This window comes from Corticium candelabrum, chromosome 10, assembly GCF_963422355.1.
Source record: "Corticium candelabrum chromosome 10, ooCorCand1.1, whole genome shotgun sequence".
In the NCBI taxonomy this organism is placed as follows: Eukaryota; Metazoa; Porifera; class Homoscleromorpha; order Homosclerophorida; family Plakinidae; genus Corticium; species Corticium candelabrum.
The window spans coordinates 3889615-3909579 of record NC_085094.1 but is presented as its reverse complement, the minus strand read 5'-3'; the positions used below and the strand labels follow the sequence as shown (position 1 = coordinate 3909579).

The following is a 19965-nucleotide window of genomic DNA, read 5'->3' as shown; positions in this document are numbered from 1 at the left end:
CGGGAACGGGCGGTCTAAATTTGGTGGAGATACGATGCGCCGTTCCGGAGATATTCGCGCGCGAGCGGCAGGAAATGGCGTCGTCGTGGGAGAAGTCAGGAAGACGACCACAGTCTCACTTTCGACCCAAATGAATTCGGCCGAGATCGGACTCGCCGTCTTTGAGAAACGCTTGTACGGACGGACACACAAACAGACAGACAGACACCTCCTTTACACACACATAGATTAGTACACATGGCCCGTCCGTCGTACGGGCAAGATACTGTAGTGTAAAGATAGGTCTGTGGACACTTCACGTGCAATTTTGTTGCGAGGTCCCGGATATGCTGAATGAATTCGAATCTTGCTCTTTTGCGCTTGTTTCGATAGAAATCGACACACTCCCCGTGTAGCGTTTGCTGCAGAAAACGTGTAGGTTGGATTCGGTGCAAATGCAATCAGAATTTGGAGAGAAACGCAAGCGATAGAAGAGTAAGTTTCGTCGGCAAGAGATATTCGATTGCTCGAAGCTTTGCGAAGGACGGCGATGCATAGGGTCTACACAGGACTGGTGCGGGCGCGTGTTCGAATGAACTGCAATGTGTAGCGTTTGCGTCGTCGAGAAATTTTACGTGTGGGTCGATCCCTCGAGAGGGGACCCGGTGCATTATTTTTTAATTTTTTACGCAAACCTTCCTCTGTGCGTGCCGATTTCAGTTGCGAACGGACAAAACACGGCCGCCAAAAGCGAACATACACACACACAGACAGACAATTTGAGCTTTATATATTAGATAATAGCAATAATAATAAAACATGTTGTCAATTTAATTACTGTCTATCAGTAATCTGTGGATGTTTAATTCTCAGTGCAGGACAAAGCTGATTGAAAATTTCACACTTCAGAATATTAGTCTGCGTGTTTGGCCAGTTTACTGTTTAATTAATTAAGCAATTAATTAGACCTGGGAGCTAGACTTTTTCGATGAGCAGGTTTTGTGGAAGCATTGGCAATGCATAAGGTTCAGTATGTGGCTGTATACATACACAAATCACACAATGTTAATCAATTTGTCAAAATCTGGCGATGCACTGAGAACTCAGTATAACAATTTGGTAACAACTGAGTAGTTTATTGCTATAGTAATAGCCTGAAACCTGTATGTCACAAGGTAATATTGCATGGTTTGGTATTGACAACAAATGTAAAGTGAGTTTGATCTTTTATCTTTCTAACTTTAGCTGCACAAGACCTATATGCTATAATTTGTTTATTGGCAAATGTCAGTTTCTTTGCCTGATCGTAGAAGCTAGCCAGCCTTATAACTTTAGTCATTAAAAGTTTGTAAGAGTGCTGTTGACCTTCAGAACAGGTGAAATCTTATATGTTAGTTAGATAACAATAAATTGTTCCAAAAAAGTGCATGAGCTGTATGTAACACAAGTAGTGTGTGATATATAATTTACTGATTTTTGATATTCCGCCAATAGTTCCCAATGTCATAACAATTATTTCATGAACGGTTTTTGACAGCCTATGGCAAGTGCAAAGGACATCATTGATGACTTTACAGAAGAGAAAGTCACTCTTGGCAATCTCATTAATGAAGTATCAGAATTTCTATACGACGAAATGCTGTCTTTACCAGTTTTGAAGAAATTGGGGATACGTCAAACTAGTTTCTGGATGAAGAAGGCTGATTTTGATAAAGTCAAAGAAAATTTAGAACGACAACCTATGTTGTTGGTCGCAGGTATGGATTCATTAATGTACAATTGCAAAAAAATGCATCATATTTATGTATGGTGCATTATATAGATCAATTTGCTAAAAGCACAACCTTGCCAACACCCCCTCCCGAACAAAACAGAGTCGAACGCTACGTATATTGGCCTATATACCAAGTCACTACTAACCAATGCATTGTTAATTATAACTTGCTTTAACTAAATGTACGGCAGTCTTGCAATTTATCATGTGTCACATGATATGTTGCACTATATTTTGACCTACAGGTAATAGAATTAAACTAAAGCTTGGAGATGGAGAGTACGTGGTTCAATCAATCTGCTGTTTCTATACCTCTGTGTTCGTGGAGCAAAGTTGTGGCTAGCTGTCTCTAGTTGCCATCGCTAGTCATATGAGTGGTGATCCACTGCAGTCTACCTTATCTCTTGTCGTACTAACATGTTACTGAATATGAAATAGTGAGACTGAGAAAGTGGGTGGGGCACATTTCACTATAATTTCATTTTTCCTATACACAGAGCTCTCATCTTTTCCAGTTAATTAAGTAAGTTCTATGGCCATGGTAGAAAGCACTGCAGTAAGAAATCATCTCATTTCTTTGCATCTGTACAAGAGTTTATTTTCTTGTAGTTATTCATTACCTGTTGGGTTTCTATATGCAATGAAACTCAAAGCACTGAAATTTATTTTGTAATTCACTCAATACATTTGCACTGTATCTTCTGGTGATTTCATGTTCTTGAGTAGGAAGCACATCCTCTGGAAAGAGCACATTTGTCAATGCTCTCCTGGGGCAACAAGTTCTGCCAACATCCTACAATGCAGCAACTTCTACACTTTGCGAAGTCAAATATGGAGATTGCAAAATTGCCAAAGTGCATTTTTCAAAAGAAGGACTGACTACAAAAGAATATGATCTCACGGACTGTGACCAGACTAAAGAGCTATGGCGGTTTCTCATCGTGGGGTACCTGACCAAGCTACAGCATGTTCTAAAGCAGAGATCTTCTGGCCTTTTGAATTCTTAAAGGTAAAAAGTGACATCATATATTCATTGATGTTACAAAATGATTGTAAAACTGTTGTATGTTGTCACTTTCACTATTTTTGCCATAAGATATGCAGTATGTTGAGCGAACGTTTCAAATGAGAACTTACCAAGTGGCTACTTGTAGTGACATTAATGACCTTGGCGACTTTGGTGAATGATATTCATGAATGTTACAGTTGTGCATTGATTGACAGTCCTGGAGTAACAGAGTCAGAAGGTACCGACAATGCTGCTCGACTGATTACTGAAGAGTGTCAACAAAGTCAAGCGTGTGGGTACATTTATATACTGGATGCAAGTCAACTTGCTGAAGAAGCTGCACAGGTGGGTCAAGTACAGTTCAGTCGCAATGTCATTGCTACTGAAATCATTCGAAAACTGTAGGCCGGTGGTTTACTCATGGCAATAATTAAAAGCATGAAGGTTCGTCCTGTGCCTGGATCAGCTCTATTCGTGGCAAATAAGTGGGACAAGCTTCAGGAAGAGGAAGAGATTAGAAAAGGAGCTATTAAAAAATACCTCGACATTGTGGAAGAGCGTTTGTCTAAGCGATGGAGAGGATTTGATCGTCGTCAGCAGCTGGTGACATTGAATGCTAGAATAGCAGCCAGAGTTCAAGAACTAGAAGAGACCACTGAAGACATGAAAGGAGCATGTGACAAGATGCTATGTATGTTGTCTAAAGGAATGGTCAACATGCTGAGAAAGACATCACAGTATGTACTTGTGCAGTATAATTAAACAGTGATTGCAACTGAGCAAGCAGTAACTGGACATCTGTGTTCATCTGTCTTTCTGTAGGAATGTATACAATTTGTTGGCAGAGTTGGAGCGAATAGTTGAGAACTACTTGCGGTGTTCCAAAATGGATCAAAGTAGCAGATCCAAGAAGATCAAAAGTGACAAAGAATGCTTAGAAGAGTTAGCAAGAGTCACTAGTAATGAGGCGATTAAAGGGGAAATAAGAGACAAAGTTGAAGGTCTTATTCCCCGACTCCACGAACATGTTTCAAAATTACAACACGAGAAAGCATGGAATTCTATCACTGATGTTACCCAGAAAAATCAGCAAGAAATTGGCTCTGCATCATCTCATCTTTTGGCAGAACGGGTGAAATCTATTTATCTCAAGATCATATGTGACTATGAAGGTTACAAAGAAATCTGTAGGTGGGCACAATGTGAACTTGCTGACAAAGTAGAACCTGCTGTAGTCAATTTTAATATGCTGAAGAGTGACATCGGTGGTTCTGATACTGCAGATGCTATGCAGCTGCTGTCCAAGCTTCGTCTAGAATGTGATGATGACGTTTGCAGAACCAATGTGTTGCCCAGTTTAAAAGATCAGGAATACTTTTGTTTAGATGCTGCTGAATTACAACAGCAACAATTTAGCAATCTTTTTGAAAAGCTTCACAGAAATGTAGTGGCCAAAGATTGTAAACTCCTCAAAGACTTGTCAATGCATTGTTGAATGGAACGAGTCCACAAGTCAAGTAATTCAAAAGAACCTTCCCAATCGATTAGATGATTTAAAACATCAGGTGGAAGCGGTGGAAGCGAGTAGAAATGAATATGAAATGATACTATTACAATGTCAAGTACTGATGGGGAAACTAGCAAAATTTGAGCTCGATCTAGATATTCACATCTATACACACAACCAAGTAAAACAAGAAGAGTCTGTTGGTGACAAGACGGGTGCATTTAGTGTTGTTACCAAGGTCATTTTGCCAGATAAAACAGAAGCTGCTCTAAAGATGATGCACAAGCCTATTACTAGTGCAAATGCAGATGATTTTATGAAAGAATTTTGCAACTGCAGGTACTTTACATTAGCAGAAATATAAAGAAATAATTGAGTAGATGTTACTTTATTTACAGTCAACTCCAAGACACAAATTTAGTAAAGTTGTATGGCTCAATCATGCTGTCTCCTTCACCTTGTCTGAAGCTTGGACTACTGTTTGAATGGTGTGGTGGAGGAAGTCTTGCTGACTTTATATCAAGGTCCCAACAACAAGCAGACGACAAAAGATGTAATCATGAAAGAGCTGGCAAAACAATGAAGCAAATTCTGGCTGGAGTCAAATACCTTCACGCACGTAGCATGATTCATCGAGATCTCAAACCTGAGAATGTCATGGTAACAACAAACCTATCTGTCAGTATTGTTGGTGTACTAACGTTTTATGTTTAGTTGACAGTAAACGAGGATGTTCGAATTGCAGACTTTGCAACAGCCAAACGGCAAGCAGAGATCACTGGTTTTCAAATTGTTGGCACAGATATCTACATGGCACCAGAAGTGTATGACTGTCTTCCCTATTCGTTGTCTTCCGACATGTACAGCGTTGGTGTTATGATGTGGGAGATCTGGAATTGAAAGAGAGTCAGAGATTGCACTTCATACAGATTACAACAAGATATTGCACAGTGGGTACTCAAGCAGAAGTTTGATGGTACTCGTGGACAACTCTGGCAAGATCTTGCTAAAAGATGCTTGAGCACAGTACCTACAGATCGACCATCAGCAGAACAGGCATGTATAGACTTGGTATGCAAGGAATGATATAAAGTCAATAATCATATGCAAATCAATAACTATTTCATAAAATAGGTGTACGTCTCTTATGGCAAAACTGCTAGGAGTAATTATGTAGTCTGCTTGGATTTGAAGTGACTCTAGTACATTGCTTCCTAGATGATAAATTTCCAGTTATTGGCAGTAGTGATCAATAGACAATAGATTGTAGAGTGTGTTGGCATTCAGAGCAAGTATTTTCAACTGTGTACTGTGCATGCTTCGACAGCATCTAGTTGAGGAGATCCCTGCAATGCTAGGAACTGAAGTATATGGTCGCTATAGCCAGTGATCAGAACATCTCTGTCCTAGAGCACAATACAAGGTGCACAGCATCCGAAAGACTATTATACTAAATCGTATTTTCCAGCAGTTTCATATTGACATATCATCACATCGAAGTTAGCTCCTAGCACTATCACATATATGATTTTGTTTGTTAGCATAGTATCTCTTGCTATTTAATTGTCTCTCTGTCTCTCTGTTTGTCCATCTGTCTGTCTGTGTCTGTGTTTTTCGTGAATGTTTGCATGTCTGTCACATTTCAAAGCTGAGATGCTGAAACCAAATGGTAGCTTAGATAAATTTAGAGTTTACTAATTTGTACATAAAAAATACCACTTCAGATAACCAACTTTGTCTGTCTGTCTGTCTGTCAATCTGTCTGTCGATCGATCTGTCTGTCGGTCAATCTGTTTGTCTGTCTGTCTGTCTGTCTGTCTGTCTTATTTCGCTATTGAACACAAAAAGCAAAATTTTACAAGAACACTATAGGTAAAAACTGCTAAGCTAAATGTCCATCTACTGAGACAATTATATAGAATCAGCTGGCCAGGGATGTAGAAAGTGGATCAAGTGAAGCACAGTTTAGAGGACAATGGACAAAGAGACTACCAATATGCATTCAGAAGTCCAATTCCAACGTAATAATGAAAAAAGCTTAGAAAAATTGCAAAGAGAAATGAAGAATTGGACGACAATGAAAGAGACAATCAGAACATCATTCATTAGAGTTTTAGTAGTATTCGACCTGTCTGTCTGTCTGTCTGTCTGTCTGTCAGTCAGTCATCGTTTTCACATATCTGTTCTTTCCCATAATTTCAAATGCTTACTAGTAATGCAATGCCTGCATCGTTGTTAAGAATATACAAATTTACCTTACCTCTCGATCACCGCGATACAGTTCGTTTCCAGCTGGGTCAGTTAAGCTGTTCCCTTGACCACTCAAGTCCACACATACAAAGAGAGCATCGTTGTTACAGCATTGTCTATAGCGTTTCAACTGGTCAGTAAGAGGATTCACAAAATCTTTGCGATGAACAGACGATTCAATAAGCATATCACTAAGCACAACAAATTGGTCAACAGCCCTGTATCAAAAACCCCTGCTCAGACTGTAATCAATACGTTGGAACTGTAAAGTACAGACCTCCGATCCCTCATCAACTTGTCTATAACACTAAACGGAAACTTGGTCGTCATTCCCAAAGAACAGCCACTGCCTGGTTGCACCTAGAGCCAAAAATTAGTGTCACTTACAGGTCATCACAGACCCACTGACTACTGTGGAAACTCAGAAATCTGTTCCATTAATTAAACTTGAGACATTGCAGTACAAGGCATCTTGGTGTCAGTGCTTTTACATGTGAGAAGTCAGTCACATAGAGTGTAGAAGCATGTAAGGCAATAGCAAGTCAATTCAGTCCTTTTGCCAAACTTAGAAGTCCTGTCATTCTACTTCAGAAAAACAATCTGCTTGTTGTCAATAAAGTTAAGGTATCTTAAATTAGGTTCCATGTTTTGTTTTAATTAATTAAATTTTAATAATCACATCATGGCAAAAACACAGTTGATATCAACCTATCTAGCCATATTAGTTACGTACAATAGTTAAGTGATAAAATTAAAATCTCCTCATCACACCTCAAGCATACCCAATATTTCTTCTCAATGATCTTCAAATTCTCAAGAGGTCCAAGAGAAGAATCAATTTGTAGCCGAACACTCGTCTCTGAAAACAACCAAATGTCACACTCGACACTTGCACGGTGAACCATCAATGCAATCAGTAATGCAGCCTCATACAATCGCCGAGCAGTGCTCTACACGATATAAATATAAATATCAAATATGCAACATGACCCACTAATTGAAACATCATGATACCTTAGTTGGGTAGGACGACCATCGTTTGCACATGCTATGACTTACATCACAGAAAATGATGGTTTTCCTCTCAATACGTTGAACATTATGATTAGCTGCACAAACAATGCCTAAATATCAAACGTACGTACTTGACACAAATGCAAGCAGACAACTCCCACAACATTCAAGAAGCACTCACATAAATTCAAGGCTTCTCTGTATTCTTGCAGCAATTTAGGGTTTGGCATGTGTTTAGGCAGCACAATCTGAGACCTGCCAGTCCTGGTCTGAATCTAAAGAGGACAAAATACTATAAGTAACGTCGTGCAGACTCGCTGCTGCAGTCAGCGATCTCAAGTCACTGTGCTGATCAACATACTAAACACCATGATTACAGCAACAAATAGTCACCCAAATTCCTTCACGTAACGAATCTTACCAAACGGCTATCCAAAAATGTTAGTACAGTCAGACCTCATTATTCTGACACCCGATAATTTGACATCCTCACTTCTGAGGAAGGTACACATGAAACCAATTTACACGGTCACTGTGTATTTTGTTACCGATAAAAAATCTGACAGTCGCGTTAGTCTGACAGAAACGAGTGGGACAAACATGGTCAGAACAACAAGGTCTCACTGTACACAAGAATAGCAGGAAGTCCTTAAAATATTTTGAAGACTATTATGCCACTGTCTATGGTGTACGTAATTTAAATTGAGTCATTCCATAATAGGATGTTGAAGGTTGGCATTAGAGTCGCAGATATATACTCTACAAAAGCATTACTTGCTTTCTGACACGCTTCTTTCTGCTTAAAAGTCGTTTCTTTATACCGGCATCATCAATAACACCTCGTTGATAAAGACTTTTATCATTCCGTTTTCTAAACCAAATTTTGACAATGACAAGGAATGGCTTTGCTGCTAAGCGTGACGCCACAGCAGTCGTGCATAGTCAGACTCTCTCCCGCTGTCATTTGGTAGGAAATATGATTGCGAGAGAGGGTCTGGTTACGCAAGACTAATGCAACAGTACCGACCTTGCCTTTTCTTTCTTCTGCAACTGACAATAGATCTAAAGAAGAAAGAAATCACAGTGTCATGTCAATTTTAGGTTATCCTTATCCAAACGTACGCCATGCCTACTTGTTCACAGCTTGTAAAACCATGGACTAAAATCTAATTATTAGTGTAGTCCGTAGCTTTAATGTGTGTTGTGTTTATGTATTTTGTGTTGGTGTACCCCAGCCCCTATAAGGAACTACACCTAAGTAGTCTGGTGTGATGAAAGTACATAACATAACATAACATAATTATTATTAAATTCGTTTCACATCATGTAATAAGTTCCCACTGGGGCAACAAATAGACAGAAAACACTAAACATCCCAGCTACCCACCCTAATTATGTAAACGTACCTTCTTGCAACTTCTTGTCTTAGATGCATTACTTTTGTCTTTATTATTTGTTATAAATGCATAAGTATTAAACTGTACATAAACTGTAAATGTACGCACTTTGTGAAGTCTTGACAGAGTTTTCAAATTTACAGCCACGGCATCATAAACAGAAACAAATTGAATAGGAAACATTCGACATCGAACAACCTCAAAAATTAGTTGATGTTTAGTTGCACACAAAACTAGAACACAATGTTAGATACCTGATTAGTATCATTGAGACGATCACGAACCATTCTACATGTATCACAAAAATACTTATTAAAGTCAGTTGCTGGCGGTGAATCGGTGTTGACCTATGATGCTTTGGAGACACTCCTGCTCTGAGAAAGTTGCGTATATTACGCACCATTGCCATAAAAGGGAGCCGACCACTTTCAATGAGCTTTTCCCATGACTCAGCCGTGTTTCCATCACGAGACAATACAGCCTCCCAAGTGTATGGTGTCACTAGCTTCATTCGCTTACCGGCTCTGTATCAACAAGAAATTACATCAATAATAAAAACACACGTCAAACCCTATTAAAAGACAACAGATTAAAATCATTTAAATGTGTGATATACATGTGGCTTACTAGTTTGTGGGTTTACTTATGCAACATAGGATGCAATATGTTACACGAGAGCTAGTAGCAACAAGGCTGACTTGATCCCACATCTCAGTGGCATCGTACAAAAATGGCTTCAGGGGATCATGCACATGGCCCTCTAGACAACTGATGAGGTCGTACAAGTTTATAACCATAGCAGCTAACCCTCCAATTTTGGAAACTTAGCGATGCTACTGCACAAGCTAGTGTAGATGAGATGTTCTCCAAGACCTTCTTCAAATGTAGTAAACCTACTGCTGTTGCGATGTGTGAGCACTTGTGCGTTCTAGTAATATATGATTATCAGCATGTCAAAGTAGCATTACACCATGTTATCAAGTTTCAGTAGAGACTTTGATAAAAGTATGCTATCGTGCAGAAACTCATCTCAGTAATGACCAATCAAACCGCCTGTCGATTCGTTACTTAGGTTGTCAGCGTTCTGACAACATCAACATCTCACTACTCATTCACTCTGTCTTGCTATAGATTTAACGTTTCATCAGCTCCAGAAACACCTAGTCACAGTTGTCAAAAAAGAATACGTAGCCATCAAAAATGTATCCAACTATATCAAACAACCCAATTAATAAAAATTCCAATGAAAGCCTTAATTTTGACCAATTAACTTAAAACAACAGTCATTTTGGCAAAAGACTACTGCCTGCCTGCCTCGATCATGTTTTGTTCTGTTCAGTATTTAGTCTATTTAGTAGTAAATTCCATCACCTTGTCATATCCCATTCACCAGTAAGACCAGACTTTGAAAATTCATCCTCTGACTTAGGATACTGCGCATAGAGCATAACAACAACAACAAACAATAGTTCACATCTCATTTCACCTCAATTTGGGCATGTGACTTAGAGATGTTCACACTGGGCCTAATCATAATTAGTTTGGCGTTAGTGCACTAACGCCACTCGTTCACACCAGTCCTAATCATGATTAGTGTAAGTACCACCATTCTAATGCTGTAAAGAGTAGTATTACAACTACATTTGTGGCGTTAGTGGTTGCACGTGACTTTGGCACGTGAGGTAGTATACAAGAAGAGCATGCCGCCAATGTTTCTGATGTGGTGTTGCATGTTTAAATGTACAAACGCAGCAACAACATGGCAATGTATACGGAAGCGCAGGCAGATGTCTACTACGTGTGGGCCTGAACATGTGACAACTTTCTGCCATCCCTGAAGGAGCTGCCAGAGAAAGCAAACTAAATGTTTCCCTTTTCAAAACCTAAAGCAATGGATTCATCAAGACAATTCACAAAAATTCTTGCCGGATATGACAGATGAAAACTGTCGAGACTAATTACACTCACGTGCCCACGTGACTTACTAATCATAGTTAGCGATGTGAACGCGCTTGTGCTAATGTTGGCCTAATCATAGTTATAGCCTAATCATAGTTAGTCCAGATGTCGGTGTGAACACGCTCTTACTCACTTTAAGTCCTAGAACCTTCATTACTAACTCCCTTGGTTCGTGAATATGAACTTGTCGAATGATGTGTTTCATGGTCAAGTATGGTAGCCTGGCAAACAACTCCATTTTACGCGACTTTACTATTTTGTCGACACGTCTCTGCAACTAGAAAGAACAAATCAAAGACATTAATCTTTCAAGAAAACAACATTTTAACGTATTCACCATGGCAGCAAAGTAACGACTGGTTTTAGCTCTCTTCATCAGCGTCCTCTTCCTGTTTCCCTCACTACAATATTTGGCCAATTGGTACTCATCAAACTCCTGAAAAATACCCCGTAACAACACAGATTCCAAACACAACATCTGTCAGTGCTGTTAACCTGAAACTTTCGACAAACAGCTGCGCGCAAACAGTTTGGTAGTGAATGGTGATCAGTCAGACGACCAAGAGGAAGACGCTTATAAGTCCTACCAATAGAATTTATGCAATATAATTATTATTCCTAAATCAAAAAATGATGACCTACCGAACAACATCCAGTAAATCTGATGGCAGCCGTACTATAGCACAGAAGTAAGAACGAATGAATGGCTTGGTAATAGGAAAAGCGCATGCCATAGCAAGAAGAAAATTTGCAGTCGACCTGCCAATAAACAATTCAGACGTAGCATTGGTGATTTCCTATCATTACAAACAAACAAGTTGTCACCGAATATTCAATTCATTTCTGATGTGGTACGCCAACTTCAAAATAAATTCTGGATCACTATAAGCAACCTAAAACAAATTCAAACAAACACTAAATCCTAAGACAACATTGACTATTAAATTAGTCAACGGCTTAGTGCGTTAGGTAGCAGTCAAATAGAGAGTCAGACTACATATAAACATCAGAATAGCTCTAAATAATCATTTCAAAATGTACTATTTATTACTGTACAATCATAGTGACTGCATGTACTGCTGCAGACTCATATATGAAGTCAGCAAATGGCACTGAGTGACCAAAGCATCATAAACATCGACTGCAAGCAGCAACCAACATATTTTTTATGACAAACATAACAACTTGTCACTCTTAATCTCAACAGGTCCCAAAATATCTGACGACAATTAAGTCCAGTCGTGTCTTGATCGTCGAGCAACGTCCAGACTATACCGATTTCAACTGGTCCGCAAAGCTTTCCAAACAAAAGCATTGCAATAACCCAAGAAATGAGTGTCTTTTCAAAAGAGAACACATTAACAAACCAACAATAAAGTCTTGCTTAACTAATGCCCAGGTGTACAACGCACTCTAATAAAAAACTGCAACATTTAATATTGATAAATATTAAACAATCTTATATTTGCTCAAAATATGACAAAGACAACTAACTTTGAATTGACACTGTGCATATACATGTACTAGCCTTACATAACCAGACCCTCTCCCACAGTCGCGTGAGACTAGCCATGTGGCTCATCGGCAGTATGTCTTTGAATTTTTGGTGAGTAATAACACAGTGTAAGCAAATTTAATGCTGACCCTCGTGCCAGTGTAATAAAACAACAACATAAATACATACCACCTATTATAGTATGCCAACAACACACAGGCTCGCGCTCGAAATCTCTCGATATACCAACCTCCCAAGCTGAGTCAATAATTCTGAGTTTTCTTTCATCCCACTCGTTAAGATAATCAATCTTACTCAGCATAGTTGCACATGTCAAGTTCACCAGCAGCATTTTGCCTCTAAGCTCAAACGCATCAAGCTCTGTAACTACAGTTGGAGGAGCTAACGACAAATGCAGTTGGTACTAACATTCAGAAAGCTGCTGAAGCAAACGCAACACAAACTCACGTTTTGCAGAAGCGGGTGCGTAATAACCAAGTCCGTCTTCTATAAGTAGAGCAGCATTTCTATGCTGGAGCCAAGACTTTGCACACTAAAACAGTTGACTGGTAAATGTTTTGTTAATTAAACAAATTGATAATTTGTTTTACTTTTATTATTTCGCCTGTGCAAGTGCGACCTCTCGCTTGACTTGCAACTTTATTCAAGTAACGTTGAAGGGCAACTCGCTGCCAACCTTTCTTCTTTCCCTTCACAATAGTTACTGCCACCTACACAAATAACACTACCAATTAACAGCAATACGTGTGTGTGTCCCAGGAGATTGTCTTCAGGGAACAACCTGAAGACTGTCGTATGGGTAGTCTGGAGGCATCACAAATAACAGGCAAGCAGCAATCTGACAAAGAAATGTGACATCAAGCAGTTTGATATCAACTAAATTTATCAATTAATATCTGGATATAAAATCATTGGTTCAACTGTAATCAAACCTTGTTAGTCAACACGTATGGTGTTGCTGCTAACGTCACTTCAAATCTGACATAAATGTACCAAAAAACTTGAACAAAATAATTGCATGCTTTAAAGATACTCGTACTTGTGTTCAAGAGCTGATTCCAACATCTTGAAGGATTTGTAAGTCGACTTGACTACTGTAATACAACAATATCACCATAATGTAGCTAACTAGCTGTTTATGCTTGACCCATTAAAATTGTCGTAAACCAGAACTATATAATCGGATATAGGTATAAACAAGAAGACACACGACCACAAACAGTTAGATAGACAACAAGGTGACTAACAAGTAGACAAACACCAAACAGAAAAACAGACACACAAAAGCCACACAAATAGCCACAAATACAAACAAAAAGAGAGACAATGTTATGTCGGAAAATGACAAACAAACAACAACAGAAAACAAGCAAACAGACAAAATAAATAAACAAAAGATAAGTAAGACAGTAAGATGTTATGTAGGTATCAAAAAAGCAGGCCACAGACCGAAAAGCAAAAGACTGACAAAACCTAAACTAACATTTACATACATTAGAAAATCGAAAAATGATAAATAGGCAAACAATGTTGAACCACCTGCCAGTTCTCGAGCTTGTATCTTGTCACATGAAAGAGATGGTGCACTATCACCAAATATGCCAAATTTTTGACCAGCTTCGACATTGTCCCCTTAAATATCAAATAAACGACTAAACTGCAAAACAAGCCAATAGCAGTCTTCACACACCCTACAAGCACGTTACCTGATTCAGCATTGCATTCGACTTTATATAGTATTTCGTCTTGTCTCTCTTCTGTTTGACGACCAGAGAAACTGTTTAGTTGCAACTGTTCACCGGTCTGAGTGTCTGTCTGCATTGTCTTATCATTCTGTGATGCAGTAGCTTCTGCCAAATCCAGTAGCCTTTCCCGACAATGTTCAATCAATTGAAACAGCATTGGCTGACCCAGTAGCTCGTTAGCCTATAGAAGTGTTATTCTCTTTCACAGCATTTCTGAAGTGATTCTTAGTCTATGTAAAGATGCAGAATAATTACCAGTTGGCTCAAGGAGGTCTCAATGGAGGATACGCTTTCTTGACTAAGAGACTGAGCTGTTGCCTGAATAGCAATTGTGGGTATAACTTGGTCAGGATAAAGAGAAAGTGCCTGCTCATCAAGTCCCAGAAGCAAATGAACTAAAAAATTGTTACCTTACTTTAAAAAGACAGTAAAACAATAGAAAAGATACAAGCATAAGCAAGATATGAATTATTAATCAAATGTTGCTAAAGTCTGCAACAAGTCTGTCTGTTGTCTGTCTACCTGCCTGATATTTCACTACTGGTTACTGTCAACTGTTTTATGCTCAGACGGAATTAAGTTCGGCAACAATATTGCAACACACCTTATAAGTTTATATCAAACTAGTAGATGCTGGCAGCTAAAGATAACTTAATTCCTATTACCTCTGCTTTGGTATAGCTGCATGAGTTAATTAATTAAGCACAGAGAACCACATAAGACAGAGAAATTGAGACGCAAAAGGGAAGCATAGTGAACCTGTTCTCATCGTGTACACATTTTGAACAAGCACAACTAGCCATCCCAACTGCTGGACAGACTACATGAGCTAATAACGTCCAGTTGCTTTTCTCAAAGTTGAACACCAAGTATTTCAGTGGCTATGTAAGAATCCCTGTAAGCACACTACCCCAGGAACCAAGAAATGCTTTCATTGTCCGAGTCTTTGTCAAAACTCAAAATATGATCACTTACTTCGGATTCCAAAATAACTCAATGAATAGAGAAACACTTTACAGTGCTAAACCCTCGACTGGTGTACATACACACCACATGGCACTAAGACATGTGTACAGTGTAAGGCAAGAGGCATAAACGCTCATGCATTTGACACCACTGAAAATCCCCTCACGTGGTGGTTATTACGCCTACTGTACCGTAGTTATATATACAGCTATCCTGTCTAACCACAATCTTGGTTGTCGTAATGAGGTGACCCCAGAGCCATCAGACCCAAAACAAAACAATAATGTGAGAAAACATGCATGTGCTCATGTATATGACTAGGCGTCTGTTCACTCTGACTTTAGATACTGTAAAAAATAAATAGAGATGCACTAGCTACTTACAGGTCAGCTGAGCTGCTTCGTCCAACAAACAGACGCTGTCAAGGACAATGCACGTTCCCCTTCGCAAATTCCCATCAAGCGCCAAATTTCTGTTGGAGACGACACTAATGATTTTGCAACAACACTGCAGCCGCTCAACCATGCACACCGAAAATTCAAGCTGTCAGACTGCAGAACCACTATGCAGAAATACCGTGGAACAAGCAAAATGTTACAAGTCAGGTACAGCTACACCTTCGCTCCCTAGACGCCTAGCTGTTGGTGGAGAAACATACACGTGCAAATATAAACTGTAGGCATTGTTTCGATGTGCCAAACCTGTAAAGCACAGAATTATATAAACTCCATGTACAGGACGGACGCCCGATGGCCGAATTCTCAATAAAGCAGCCCAAAAAAAGAGATGGAGCCTCATGATGACATCACGTTCGTCTATTGGTCAGTAATGACACAACTTCTCATCTATTGGTCGGAATAGCTTCATTTGCAATTGCGCTAATTGAGTATAAATACGGTCGATCGGTCGCACCTCAAACCATTACTATACCCTTAGCCCGGACATCCAGGCCTCGGGTAATTAGCAATTAAATCTTGATGAGTCCACCTTTGATGACAGGGTGGGGATTAGAGAGAATGTACACTCTAGTACATACACATCTAATCAGTAGACATATCGGAGACAAGCACACCTGCAAATTTAGAGTTGTCACTGACAGCCTGTCAGTGTATTTGTGCCTGCCCGTTCAACCAGCCTACCGCCAGTCTCGCTAGCTATGCCCCTCTGTAAAAAGGAAAGGGGCGTGGCTGGCAAGACTACAGTACTTGCTAGACTACCTACTTTTCTTTTTGTGAAGGAGGAGTTGATAGTGCACAAGACTACCTACAACAGGGGTGGCAAAGCAACTCGCAAATTAAGGGGCAGGGCATGAAAGGACATCAGAGTACATGAACTAGGGTGAGCTTTCAGTGGTCAGAATGTGCTTTCTGATGTTGAACTTAACTTAAACATTCCTTTTATGCAACAGAAAGCGCTTATACACATCTATGGTTCTGGTGAACACTCATACTGGAGTACAAAAAATTCGAATAGTTTCTTACCGTTGGGAGATTGCCCCTCTTCCCCCCCCAGCTCCATCCCCACTGTACTAGCCCTGTGCTCATGTCGCACACAGAAGTTCAGTGATTCTAAGCAACAGATATATGATTTCTGCCCCGCGTATGCATATAGCCTACTAGGCTAGTCTGAGCTTGATTGAAAAAGTCTGTCTACCCGTCTGTCCAACAGGTTCTATAATACAGTTTGCGTGCACGCGTTTGTCATAGCAAGAATCATGTCTGCCTCGATTAATAAATTGAACGTTGACATTACCATCGAGCATCTCAGCCTTAACATGGACGACTATGTGTACACCGACAGGTTCCACAGTGCAAAGCAGAATATCTGCGCCTAGAATTGCCTGAAAACAATAACGATAAGTGCAAACGAATGGTAATTACACGCGGCATCAACGCACTTGAAGAGACAGACATTCTTCGTTAACGATCTCAACAGAAGAATCGAAAGTGTTCACGGCTGCAGTTGCCATAACCTGTCATATACGGGATACATCATAGACGTGGAGTACGGACCATGCTATCTGTACGCATCAGTGACTTCTCTCCTTTCTGACCTTGTAATTGAATGATTCAGCAATAAAGTATATTACTGCACAAGTCAACAAGACCAGTATTACCTTTCATTCCCATACCTGGAGGTCTTTGATCACATGTTTATTACAGAGAATCTAGAACACCGTGTAATAGAGTCTAGGATACAATTAGAAAGGTTACCAACACGTCCTTCGTCTCGCCTGGTCTGACACTGTTGTATCAAACCAACAATAATTATTGACATTAGGTTTTTAATTAATTAGCTAGCCAACAAGAATATTTCGATTCTGGTAGTTGAGAAATAACTACCGTATAGAGGTTTTAAATAATATAAACCAGTAGTGGCTTGGCTTGGTTTGGCTTGTTCTATCTAGACATTAACGTCGGAGTGGCAGGGCCAAGACTTCCGTTTTAAAGTCTAAACGATTAACTAGATGGCTAATTTCTACCTAGTGATGTGGCTGTCCTTAGTTAACTAATCTAGCGTAGTGAAACCCATCCTCTAGCTAGCTAGAGGCATTCTGTAGGTATATTGATCGACTACGTATGCACATGTGCAGAGCCGTTTAGCCTATACTATAATACGGCTCTGCACATGTATTGTCTTGGTTGCCAATGCAATGCTGAGGTCAGAGGAGTCAAAGCACAGGAAGATAAACCACGTGGTCGCAAAGTTTGTGCGCATGTGCAAATTGTAACGCGCGTTATTTAACAAGCAATTAACTCGCGTTAGGACGCCTCTCTCCGACGGATGTGTGTTGCTCGTGAAGACTTCTCTCAGCCAGCACAGAACGTCGTCTATATAGATAACTTATTGGACTGCAGTGAATACCGGATGTTTCTGCTTTCAAGGCTCTGGCTCATGGTACCTATCTAGCCTTCTGCTTTCCAGCTGAGCTAGACGTTTGGCAAAACTACGCGACGAGAGACGGCACAAGTGCTGTCCAATCTCGCAGAACCTACAAACAAGATGTTCCTCAACATCTTGGCTATCTTCAAGCTTCTTGCTGCGATCTAGCTGCTACATCTGATCATGTGAATGCGAAAGGAGTGGTGAAGACAAAGATTCGGTCAATCACGATGGGCTAGCTAGAACCGGTTGAACGGTTTGGCGTGTGTTGATCGATTTGCCACTTTGCACGGTGGTGTCCAATATTTTGAGGAGGTAAACGCAAGCCCTATAGTTAATTAATTAATGGATTCTATTTAGTGCATACCATTTCGTGTAAATTGTTGTTGGATATTTTAGTTTGTATTTATTATTATTTATTTTAATTTTAATCTAGAGGCTGTCTGTAAATAGCGATAGTTTTTTCACTCCGTACACTTTACGTTTGTGGGTGATGGGTCTCTGAAGTTTTCAAAGTAAAAATATTGATGACGCCTCTTGACACACTCTGTATCGAGTGTACGGAATCGCGTCCAGTTAGAAACTCCTACTGATAAACATAGTTTGCGCATATAGCTAACCACGTGTCAACCACATGTCAACCACATGTCGAGAAAATGCATGGCTGTGCAGACGTTGTGTTGGGACTTCTGTTGGCAAGAGACGTTTCTTTAGAGGGTTGGCCAATCCTGGTAAAGATGCTGGATATTACTTACGCAGTTATTGAAGCGGTTTGGACACTGCATAAATCTAGCGACAGAACTTTTTTCGCGGAAGCACGGCTGAAGTGGACTGTAACTTAATTAAGTCGAGTTTACATTAAACACGCAGACCTTACGTGTCTGCGTTCACGTCTTGCGTCTTGCTTCTCTTTGCATCATTTTTCTGTTCACATTAAAACTGCGTTTACATTTGCGTCTTGCCGCTCCTGGTTAGCGCGCTAGCTTTTCGTGACTTGCAACGATGTAATTTAACGCACGCTATACATCGCAATGTCTTACGAAGAAGCTGTTTTACTGATTGCAACCCCAATTTTAACGCTTGCGTTGTGTCGAAGACTACAACAGAGAAAAAGAAGAGTGGGTCGCTCCAGTTCCTGCCAAAGGCCCCACCAAGGAGCTTATCACAATTTGACACAGGAAATGCGTCTCGGCAATGTAAACGTACAATGAGACAAACGAGCGCTCTCAATTAGACGTTCTTCCATCAGAAAATGCGGGACTCATTACTCCACAAGTGAGGTTGATATAGAAATACGCGAGACGCAAGACGCAAGAATAGAGAGAAACCGAGTCTATTTTCTTGCGTCTTTCTTACATGTCCTCCGTTTCCATGCACGTTTTGCGTTCAGCCTTTTAATTAATGTAAACAGACACGCAAGGACGTAAGAAAACGCCAGAGCACGTAATGAGCACGTTATACCTCCTTACGTCTTTAATTAATTAATGTAAACCCGGCTTTAGAGTTGCTCTAAACCTGCGGTGGACAATTGCAAGTGGTAGCCAAATGTTTGGCAGTCTTGTCCAACAAAGTTGAAATTGACAATAATGTAGCGTTTCTAGTTAACATTTACTCCGTCTTCTGTCAACAAAATGCTTGTTGTCTAGTTCTCTGCAGTCTCAAATAGTTTGACGATGTTAGCTAAAGCAACTCAACTATTCGAGAACTTCCTATCTAATATCAGTCGTCACTATGCTCGTCGTGACAGGGACGTAGCCGCCACTTTGAAAGTGGTTCAGTTGGATTTTTACATGTGCGCAGACGCAGACACAGACAGAAGTTACAAGCCTGTCCTCACTGTGCATTGACACTCGGAAATTAGACATGTATAATTATAACATATAGTTATAGATTAAAAGTTGCAAGTGTGCTCTTTCTGGCTTCGTTTTTTGCAACATATTCGTTGGCGATACACTTTAAGTCTAGA

At 39.9% G+C, this 19965-nt stretch overlaps 3 protein-coding genes across 4 annotated transcripts; 2 read left to right on the top strand and 1 right to left on the bottom strand.

Annotated features, from left to right (window-relative positions):
- Positions 1-1393: 1393 nt before the first annotated feature.
- LOC134185618 (uncharacterized) lies at positions 1394-4321 on the top strand. Its single transcript, XM_062653454.1, has 4 exons — positions 1394-1736; positions 2480-3107; positions 3168-3499; positions 3585-4321. Exons 2-4 carry the CDS (start codon positions 2916-2918, stop codon positions 4255-4257), a joined length of 1197 nt encoding a protein of 398 aa, XP_062509438.1. The 5' UTR covers positions 1394-1736; positions 2480-2915; the 3' UTR covers positions 4258-4321.
- On the top strand, positions 4321-5546 carry LOC134185619 (uncharacterized). Its single transcript, XM_062653456.1, has 3 exons — positions 4321-4608; positions 4668-4929; positions 4984-5546. Exons 1-3 carry the CDS (start codon positions 4364-4366, stop codon positions 5167-5169), a joined length of 693 nt encoding a protein of 230 aa, XP_062509440.1. The 5' UTR covers positions 4321-4363; the 3' UTR covers positions 5170-5546.
- On the bottom strand, positions 5536-17109 carry LOC134185617 (telomerase component p80-like). Of its 2 annotated transcripts, XM_062653452.1 has the most exons (28): positions 17014-17109; positions 16869-16956; positions 14406-14545; positions 14112-14331; positions 13945-14037; positions 13445-13499; positions 13338-13383; positions 13187-13243; positions 12996-13115; positions 12853-12937; positions 12635-12786; positions 11715-11782; positions 11532-11648; positions 11385-11472; positions 11227-11325; positions 11023-11166; positions 10302-10363; positions 9278-9454; positions 9185-9218; positions 9039-9128; positions 8561-8595; positions 8308-8404; positions 7715-7808; positions 7534-7643; positions 7302-7469; positions 6797-6879; positions 6530-6737; positions 5536-5675 (listed from the first exon to the last, which is right to left on the bottom strand). In XM_062653452.1, exons 1-28 carry the CDS (start codon positions 17083-17085, stop codon positions 5568-5570), a joined length of 2910 nt encoding a protein of 969 aa, XP_062509436.1. In that variant the 5' UTR covers positions 17086-17109; the 3' UTR covers positions 5536-5567. The 2 variants fall into 2 exon arrangements, with proteins under 2 accessions (XP_062509436.1, XP_062509437.1); XM_062653453.1 differs by lacking the exon at positions 5536-5675 and having other exon boundaries at positions 6597-6737; positions 7291-7469.
- Positions 17110-19965: the final 2856 nt, after the last annotated feature.

Excerpts from the sequence above, each read along its gene's own strand:
- LOC134185618 (XM_062653454.1), top strand. The coding sequence starts at position 2,916 with ATGACCTTGGCGACTTTGGTGAATGATATTCATGAATGTTACAGTTGT. Across the intron at positions 3,108-3,167 it reads TTGCTGAAGAAGCTGCACAG|GCCGGTGGTTTACTCATGGC; the intron begins GTGGGTCAAGTA and ends CGAAAACTGTAG. Across the intron at positions 3,500-3,584 it reads ATGCTGAGAAAGACATCACA|GAATGTATACAATTTGTTGG; the intron begins GTATGTACTTGT and ends GTCTTTCTGTAG.
- LOC134185619 (XM_062653456.1), top strand. The coding sequence starts at position 4,364 with ATGATACTATTACAATGTCAAGTACTGATGGGGAAACTAGCAAAATTT. Across the intron at positions 4,609-4,667 it reads AAAGAATTTTGCAACTGCAG|TCAACTCCAAGACACAAATT; the intron begins GTACTTTACATT and ends CTTTATTTACAG. Across the intron at positions 4,930-4,983 it reads TCAAACCTGAGAATGTCATG|TTGACAGTAAACGAGGATGT; the intron begins GTAACAACAAAC and ends TTTTATGTTTAG.
- LOC134185617 (XM_062653452.1), bottom strand. The coding sequence starts at position 17,085 with ATGGCAACTGCAGCCGTGAACACTTTCGATTCTTCTGTTGAGATCGTT. Across the intron at positions 13,384-13,444 it reads GAATCAGCTCTTGAACACAA|ATTTGAAGTGACGTTAGCAG; the intron begins GTACGAGTATCT and ends CATTTATGTCAG. Across the intron at positions 9,455-10,301 it reads GGTGAATGGGATATGACAAG|AGCCGGTAAGCGAATGAAGC; the intron begins GTGATGGAATTT and ends TTGTTGATACAG.